We start from the raw sequence: 10,031 nt of genomic DNA, 5'->3' as shown, positions 1-10,031 counted from the left end.
AAGACGTGGCATGCTATTCTAGGATGACATCTTACTCCCACTGACACATCACTATATTTTAGTAAAACAACAATAAGAAAAGTGAATTACAATTTAGAAATGACACCAAAATATTTTAATTTTAATATGTAGTTGAGAAGATAAAATGTATGTGGTTAGGAAAATAAAAAGATATACAGTTCATTAAACTGAGCTACTTGTTAAAGTTGCCGGGTTGTTGAAAGGGAAATAAATAGGTATAATTTCCTGTTGTCATCCATGCTGGAAGACGTGGCTTTATGAAACCTCTCCAGCTACTCTCAATTACTGCTGACTACACCCTCCTCTCCACTACATCTTTCTTTCTCATACTACTGTCACAACTGTAGAGAGGTCTGTCATATCACTCAACCTCTATCTGGCTGTCAGGACCGCTACAGTTTTATCCTCAACATGCCGCGACAGCAGGAATTAATGGATAAAGCTGAGGATGTGGTGGACCTGGTGAGTGGCATCTTTCAATGACACTTTCTTGTTATTTATCAACTTTTACCTCCTCAACTATCAACTTTAACACACTTTAGCTTCTTTTTCCTGTCATCTACAACATGACTTACTGCATCATATATTCTCAATCATTATATAAGTATTTACATCTTAATCTTCTTGCTCATTGATTTAACATTTTCCAATTTTGAACATTTTTCACATATTTACATTGTGATGTGTCACTTTAGTTCTCCTTGTTAATGAGTTAATACAACAGTTGTTACCGTCATAGTTTTTGACCAACTATTTGAAGCTGTTCTATTCCCGTCATTTAGAGCTGTCCTTTTGAATCTGATATCTTAACACTCTGCAAGCTACAGAGGTGGTTTGTGTTTTAATATAATACATATTCTGGCCAAAACATTACTGTTTGTTTTGTATTATTGTTTAATCCCAAATCAGTCCAAGTGAGCAAACAATGAAAAGCAGGCGTTATGAGTACCCCGTCCTTCCATGCGTTGCGTATCCAAGAATACATTATCCAGTGGGTCCCTTTCTCATGGTGATAAGGGTTCAATTGGAGGGAGATTTGGCTGCCATTTCTAGCAGGTTTTGCGACCACTTAGGAGCTTCCTCGTTGACCGTCTTGTATACGTCTGATAGTGATGATGATAATTCTTCTTATCAATATTCACCGCCCATCACTTTTACATTGCCAACGAATCACCCCCGCTTCGTGAAGGATATTTAGGCTCCGTTTAGAAGCATACGGACTTCTGAGGAGTGTTCCATATGTCCCTATTCACGTTTTGAGGATGTAATTGTAAGTGATGTGTAGTAACTTTGGAAACGTTTCTCTAGAATTCTTTAGATGAATACTTCTGTGTAATTAGCGACCTGTAATCTTGATATTAAATTTACATAAATTTACTACGAATATGCGAGTTCCATTTCCTAGTTAACGGAATTGAACATATGCGTGTGCACCAACTCTATATGTTGGATATTTAAAAGAAAAACTCTCCTAATTCGCCTTGGTTTTCTTGTCATTTAGTAATTAGTGTATTCTAATTTTGTTTTCTCTATAGATTCTTAAGTTTACATTCTCGATCTACCTGTTTTTATGAATAGGCCTTTTGAGTGGAGAAAATAAGTACAAGTTATATACCGATCGCTTAAAGTACATCTCTCCTTCAAAATGTGTAGAGTTGCGTTAAAAATCATCAGCCCATCAGCTAAATTGGGCTACCCATCTCCTTTTCGAATTTTATTATCTTTGAATGTTGAATGTCCACGTTGCAACAGGGAATCCTTTACCAGGAGATATCTCTCTTCTGCCATCCGTTGTGTTTTGTTAAGAACGTCACTTGAGCAGACTTTTTGTTAAAACTTGTAACTAAGTTTTAGTTTTTGTAAATTAAATGAATCAAACTTTAAACATAATTGATTTTCAAAATCAGTTGTATTCGTCCTGTTTTCTCTTAGTGTCTCCTTCCATGTAGTTAATTAGAAAATTCATTTCGTACAGTTAACACCCAATCACTAGAATTCCAAGCTAGCCGGCCTCTCTTATACAAATCTAGGACCATATCCAGTCCTATTGTTCGAATATGTAAGAATCCCTGTTTTATCATTTACAATAGCCTACAATATCATAGAAATTTTCTGAGATATACCTCTAATTATATCGTGAATTTATACGATACTATTATCATTGCACAAACAGCTCCAGTTTTGTCATTTGACACATTTATTTCGACTTTAGGAACCTATTTTCGTAATAAATATTTTCTTGTGTTCTTTTCCCCCTCTGCAGTTCTTTTCAGATATATCAAGATTTCTCTACCTGCTCCCCTTCTTAATACGTTTGGATGGAGTTACTAATGCACTTTATTCCTCATTTGAGCGTTAACTTTTCACATGCTGGAAAGAACAGTTAATGGTTTTTTTTTCCTTTTTTTTTTTTTGATTTATCGTGTATGTTTGTTAAGAGGAACACTTGAAATTTAGTCAAGTAACACGAGAACATCAGTTCCGCAGTATCGAAGCAGCGAAATAGTATTTTTCGTTGCTCCAATAAAACTGTTTGTAGGTCTAGCGTAGAAAGAATTCAACAGATATTTGTTATTGAGCTCAACTGCATCCGCTCCCTGACAATGTTATCAAGTAAACGTTTTCTCTCCAACGCAACTATCGAGTATAGGGGCTATATATTAGCCAGCTGGAGACGATATTTCCTGGGGCTAAATAACAGTAACATTCGTCCTAATCAGGGCTGCTACATTATATTGGTAAAAGATCTTTACTATATATATATAAGTACAAATAAAGGTTACAAACCTCATTCAGGGATAGCAAAATCCTATTAAAATACTGATTAGTTGCCTATACAAAAATGTTGAACATTACAGTTAATACTCAACTGCAAGATAACTATATAAACCTTGGTTTATATATATTTATTTATTATAATAAGAAAATAGAGAGGTAATTAATAAATTATTATTCATTAATTAAAAAATTGACAAACATCCCTTACAGGTATTTCAATGTGTGTGTGTAAACGGATCTTATAAATATTAGACTACATTCAGAGATTTGACATAAAAACTAATAAAACTTGCAGTTTCGGTGGGTGTTGAAGGTTCTGTCTCTAATACTTGATTTGTCTGTTAGACATTGGACAATCTGGTGGGAAATTTTATGTATTGTTTCTTGTTTTATTTCTCTTAACTCTACGCGCGCACCTTCGTTCTACATTAAATGTAACACCTCAGAAACCTATTTTGGAGGGAGATTATTTGAAAAATAGATTGAACTTAACTACTTTCTATTTAAAATGCCATCATATTAAAAGTGTATCGACCCCATCCCCGTTGTTTTTTGTATAAAAAGATTAATATTAGGCACAAAGTTTTGTGTAAGTATATTTGTACCTTAATTACCTGTTATCTTTTTAACTGACAAATTAAGCATCTTCGTAATTTGCTATCTATATTGATTCAGTACAGCAGAAAAGGTTTAATTAAAATGAACCTGTATAAAAAGTTAGCGATATGGGGGCATATGTATGTACTAAATGTGTTTAGCAAGAAATGGAACGCCGAAGGAATTGATGTAAACCTAAAGGAGTAATCTTAACTGATTTGAACTAAGAATAAGAAGCATCATAGATACAGATTTTGCTTGTAAGAGATGAAAAATGGATGAGTGACTTGAGCATGAGGTGGAAACTAGTAGACAATAATGCAGATGTAGCGAAATAAGTATGAAGGGCAGCAGGTGTATATATAGGCTCAGGATTCTTGAAATAAGTAGGACTAATCTAAATTTGTATTTACTAAATAAATCAACAGGTAGTAGCTAGAGCGAGGCTAATGCAATATCCATCACTGCAGCAGGAATACATATTTTGGTAATGCTTTTACTGTCAGTTGATTTAGTCAATAAGAAAAATCTATTTTACAATTGGATTTTTATTATAACTTGACTCTCCAGTTGTTCGTGCATGAAACAATTTTGTTACATGGGGAAATTGGCTGTTTCTGTTGGTTAGGACTGATCATTATGAGCTTTTGATATGGTCTTGTCAGAATCTGATACTTTGGCAACTACAAAGTCAAGAATTTGGAATAGTTGATCAAAGATTATGGAACTAAGCTATATTAAAAATAGGATTGTTTTGTGGCTAATAGTATGGTGTTGTGTTGTACTGAAATGTAATGTACTGAGATGTAGTAGATTAGCTTAGGGTAATCAATTATTTGAGGTGTTGAAAGTCATAGAATGGAATTAGTTATTCATAAATGGAGAAATACTTACATGCACGCAAAAATTATTTTCCCCCTACTGGAGAAGAAATGTGTGTTTTTTTTCCATCCTACTGGAGAAGAAATGTGTTGAACTACTAGCAGAATTGTTAGCATGTTGAACAAAATGCTTAGTGGAATTTCTTTTGGTTCTTGACATTCTGAACTCAAATTTCACCAAAGTTAACTTTGCCTTTCATCCTGTGGTTGATAAAATATGTACCAGTTCAGCACTAGAGTCAATATGATTAACCCCCTTCTCCCTAAACTGCTGGCTTTGTGCCAAAATTTAAAATGTTTATATTTATAAACTTTTTATAGTTTAGTTATAAGATGAAAGACAGCACACAAGCGTTTTTAGAGCTAGCCTCAGAGTCTGGTGGTGGGAAGGACAGAAGTTATCCTTAGACCAGAGATCTGGCTCAAATGATTGCAACTGCATTCTGCTAAAAGCACCCCAACACCAGATGATGATGCTAAACCTGGTCACTGATTGTGTATATCCTCTCTCTCTCTCTCTCTCCATCATCATTTAACATCTGTTTTCCATGTTGGCATGGTTTCCAGAGCTGGATGCCCTTAACACCAACCACTTTTCAGATTGTACTGAGTGCTTTTACGCAGCACTGGCTTAGGTGCTTTTTGTGTGGCATCTACGAGCCCACAGCACTAATTCAAAACAGAGTAAGAAGCCCACTGACAGCTCAAACCATGCATTATGGCTGGCCATGATACCATCTGTATTAGAGAGTTCTTGAGTGTTCCTTCTAAGTTGGGTTAGAAGTCCAGCAGAAGGAGTGAGGAGAGACAAATGAAGAGCAGAAACAAGGTAATGAGTTGGAAAAATTAAAACAAATATAGGATTGAGAGTTAATGTACATGTATCTAACCATCCATGTATATAAATATAAATCAGGAGGAGCTACTTACTTTGAGATGTAACTTCAATCATGCACAAACAATATCACATGTGCACCTAAGTACAAAACAAGTGACATAGAAGGTAAATAGGTATATTATGGGACAAGAAAGATATAAGAAAAGATGGTCATAAGTCAAATAGTGAAAAAAAAAAAGTTCTGCAGCCAGATTAGTTATGTAAGACAATAGTTTGATTCAAAAGTTTATCTTTAGCCTAAGTTTCAATGAATCTTATTAAATGTCATTTTTACTGCAACCAATTCAGTTGGAGTTGGTTATGATGTTAATTCATTTACATAATAAATATCTTATATAAGTATATTGTTTACCTAATGTTGAAATGTATTTATTAGCTTGGATCATGTTGAATATTCCAGTTATCTCATTGTTTAATGTTTGCATGGGTCAAATGAAATCTGTTGGGGCAGAATTTACTGCCTAACATGCTCCCGTTGGCTGATCTTTACCAATTTCCAAGTAAGGTAATACTTCTATTTGTCCTTTAAACACAACAGTACAATCGCCTGACATATCTTCACAGAAGATTGCAGATGAATGGCACCATTTGTTTAATAGTGATGTTTACAATTAGCACACAATCAGGACAAAATGACACGAATACATATGCACGTGCACACACATGATAGGCGTCTTTCAGTTTCTGTCTACTACATCCAAGCAGCCTATTACCACATGGTTTCAAAGCAAGCTTCTTATCTGCACAGCCATTTGGACTGAGAAGACCACTATTCATTGTAGTATTAAATATTTTATCATTATGTGCCACAAGCCTATGAGGAAACATCTATATTGTTGTTGTTGCTAAAAATAGCAGTCAAATCTCCCTTAAATTACACCATACTTATTTCAAATTGAAGGGAATACATTAATGTAATGTTTGATATTGTATCTAGAGGAGGATGAGGTTGTCATGATTGGAGCACTTTTGATCAAAGGTCAGTTCAGTTGGACCTGGCCTAAAAGTAAACAGCCATCCTCTACCATTTGACAGGTATATTAACTTGAGGTTATTTATTCTATGTATACTTTGCTCTACTCACAAAAGACTGGTAAAAACCAATAACTTGTCATTTGATTATCAAAGTGTTTCTTTGTATAATTCTTTTTTTGTAAAATCTTTTAACCTCCATCACAATATTTCAAAATAAAGTGACTAATGTCACAGATGTTGGATATCCCAGACCTGATATTTCATGCATTTTTGTTTCTTAGTATATTTTCGCTTTTTTTTTTTTGTTTTTTTGTGTGTTGAACTATTGTATATCAGTCATTACATTTAAGTACTGTCAGCTGTTCTTCTATTTCAACTTTTCTTTTATAAGAAATTGGGCATTTTCATTATCCTTCATTTGTTAAACATTTTTTAATGGCTTTAATCAGGAAGAAGTGGGTGATGCCTATGACCTTTGATTACCCTGTAAGACTGATTAAACTGTTGCAGATGATGTTTACTTTGAACAACTTTAAGTAATGTCTGCAGGAAAAACATACGAATTTCAGAGGATTGACCCTCTTGAGAGGAAGGATCGAACATTATCACTATTGCAGGGCTTTGGAGAGGAAATGCTGTTTCAAGAGGAGTATTAGGTGATGGTATGCTGCTAGCTAGTTGTAAGGAGCAGCTACTTGTGTAGAATGCGAGGCAAAGTGAGTAGACATGTTGTAGACTAGAGGAAGTGCGTTGGTGAGTGAGAGCTTTCTAGCTAACTTGTTTTGAATCTCTCTAGGATATTAATATCAGTAATTTTTGCTTTTATGAATATCAGTCAATGTGAGGCCTAGCGTTTGTAGTGACTTTGAGGGGTTTTGTGTTGTCAGAACTTCAGAAGCTAAAGAAGATTGTCTTCCTAACATGTGCAGTATCTGTATGCTTTTGAAGTAAAGATTTTGTCCCTATTTAAGAATGTTTCCAAGGTTTTTGTCATGATGGCAATATAGATTTGACATGTGTCTAGAAGGTATGTGCATGACAACCCTGCTGAAGGTTAAGGAGGTGTCCTTAATGGTAACAGCTGCATAGGTGTGAACATGGTTACAGGTGACAGTGTAATTAATGTAACATGAGTATGAGTGTGAGTAATTGAACCACTTTTGCATATGTTGTGACAAATAGCTTCCAACTGAAGACAAGCCAGATGAAGCTCAAATGTGAACAGTTGAAGTTTCTTAGAACAACTTTGGAAGAAATAGTATAAGACTAAATACTAAACAAAATTCAATTCTTCCCCTCTACTACAATTGATTTTATTTGCAATACAGATAGATCTATTCAATTAACAGATTTGAAAAACTTCATGCCTAGTTTACATAGCTGCTTCTGTGACTATATTGATTCTTTAGAAGTTCTGACCATCAATATCTAAACACCAGTACCAATTTTATCATCAAGACTACATGAATATTAACATCTTTAAACTTCAACTTATGGTTTGACTAAACAATGATAATTTAGTCATACAGAAATCATAATTTTATTTATTCAGTTTCAAAAAATGAAATTATACATCTTTGGTGGATACCTATATAAACTTTGCTGAAATGTTATGGTCTTATTACTGGAGATTACTTCTTGCTAACTCAACAAGTTTGATTATTTACATATTACTTATTGGGTCATACATCTTTTATTGTTGGATATTCTTCCTTATTTTAATTACTATAAACATCTATTACTACAACTCTGTGAAGTTACTCAGCTTCTAGTTTATGATAGTTTCTACAGACTTATCGATAGTGAGTTGATGTTTTCCAAGAAGATTTTCAGTAATGTCCTGCTCTTGGTTAAGGTGATCCTGTGGCCTGAGGCTTTTAACTTAGCCTTATTTATCTTTTTACAGCTACTGATTTCAGGAGCAGTTTTTTTCCATGCTAAAAATGTGTGTAATGAGATGCTCCAGTTCATATGTATCAGTGAGTTCTTTCCATGTTTTTTCAAGTTTACTGTAGGTTCTTTCTGAAAGGTTTATGTTTTTGAGATGAGCTGTTTCCTTGATATTTTCATATTCGTCAGTGACTATACAAGATGCTCTTCTTGATCTTAGGTGTGAGTGGAATGTGTCGTGTAGCTGTAGTATGCTGTGGCATAACAAAATTTTCATAGGTAGTAATTTTAGCAGAGTTGATTCCATTTTCTGTTTCAAGTGTTTCAGATCTGCTACTGACCTTAATGATGTATTGATTGTGTATATCAGTGGTTCCCAACCTGGGGTCTGCAGACCCCTAGTGGCCCGCAAAGGTAATACTGGAGGTCTGTGAACTAAATTCAAAATTTCATACACACACACACACACAAGGACAAGCATATTAAAAGGGGTCTGTGGGAAAACTCATTTAAATAAAAGGGTTGAGAATCACTGGTGTATATCCTCTTTGTTGGTCAATGTATCAATTGCTGTTGATAATGAGCATGTTGGCATATAGGCTTAAGACAAACTTTAATGGACATATGATGATCAGAAGGAGCTCCTGAGAAACTGTTGTCTTGACTATGTCTTCTACACTTCACAGTTTGGAAGATTTGTTAACATTTAGAAAGATGTAATTTATCAGTTACAACTGATGAACTTTTAAGATACAATTACATCATTGTTCTAGAAACTCAATAATACCAGTAAATTCTTTGAATCTATACAGGCAGATGTTAGGCTGTGTATCAGCAAAGTTTGTGTAGTACTTAAAAGTCTCAGCATGATATGGAAATCTAAACTCTCAGAATCTGAAAAGGAACTTCTAGGCAGTAGTTTGCTTATTAATTAGGTATGTAACAATTACCAAAAGTACTAAAAGAAAGCAATTATTAAAGGGTTGACCGTCTGGAAATATTTTTATAAATTCATGTTCTAAGAAATTTCCTATAATTTCAATTTCTCAAGTTTATTGAATTTTTTAAACTCCAATTTCTCACAAATTTAAATATTCACTGTGTCCAATTCATCACATTTAAATATTCATTGCGGAGTATTCCATTTTCATTTGCAAAGTCTCTCACTTTCTCTTTTAAGTTTTAATTTGTTATTAATGTATATGTAATGTAAAAACATTATTTATTGAATGAAAATTTTTTTAAATACCCATATAATTTTTGAATGCAGGATAACTGTGAGAAGAGCCTAGAAGGTTGGGTAATTACTATTAGAAGATGAGGAGATAAAAACAAAGTTACCAACAAGTACTCGAAACTTGCACCTTATTCAGTTTCCAAACACAACTTCAACAGTGACACACACACACACACACACACACACCAATACACACTGGCGCACACACATAGATACACATGCATACAAATGAAAGGCAATAAATGTGTGTCCGTGTGTGTGCTATTCACTGACAAAACTTTGTACTGCATTTTTGTGAAGTTTTGTCAGTGAACAGGTCACGGTTTCAAAGCAACGAAAATATTTTGACACAAATGAAGTTTTAATGTTGAAGTGAAACTAACAGTATTTGTGTTCTTGAATGGTTTACAATTGTTTTTGTTTCAGCACACGATCTCAGATCAAGTCATTTGCTATGCAAGCACATCTCTGTAATTTTTTAAAATCACTGGTTAAATGCCAGCAATGACCTCAGGCTCTCCGGTATTTTAATTTCTAAACAGAAACAATCGGGGGCAGGGAGAGGGATTGCAAAAAATTCATGATTTCTCAAATTTTCTTTTTTATAACGTACTAGCAGAAATACCCGGCGTTGCCCGGGTTAAAGAGAATAATGAAATCTAAAAACGCCGTCTAGACTACGCATCATCTTTATATATAGAGATGTATATACACACACGCACCCAAACACACGTATATATATGTATATCAATAT

General features: G+C 34.2%; 1 protein-coding gene across 1 annotated transcript in view; it reads left to right on the top strand.

Annotated features, from left to right (window-relative positions):
• The first annotated feature begins 35 nt into the window (after positions 1–35).
• LOC106875266 (surfeit locus protein 4) overlaps positions 36–10,031 on the top strand; it is a 29,102-nt gene continuing 19,106 nt past the window's right edge. The window contains exon 1 of the mRNA XM_014923347.2: positions 36–483. Coding sequence (XP_014778833.1) covers positions 433–483 — 51 coding nt within the window. The 5' untranslated portion in view covers positions 36–432. The remainder of the gene's footprint in view (positions 484–10,031) is intronic.

The sequence above is a fragment of the Octopus bimaculoides genome, chromosome 2 (genome assembly GCF_001194135.2).
Source record: "Octopus bimaculoides isolate UCB-OBI-ISO-001 chromosome 2, ASM119413v2, whole genome shotgun sequence".
Taxonomy (NCBI): domain Eukaryota; kingdom Metazoa; phylum Mollusca; class Cephalopoda; order Octopoda; family Octopodidae; genus Octopus; species Octopus bimaculoides.
Note: the sequence above shows the minus strand (reverse complement) of the source record. Positions and strands in the feature narration are given on the sequence as shown.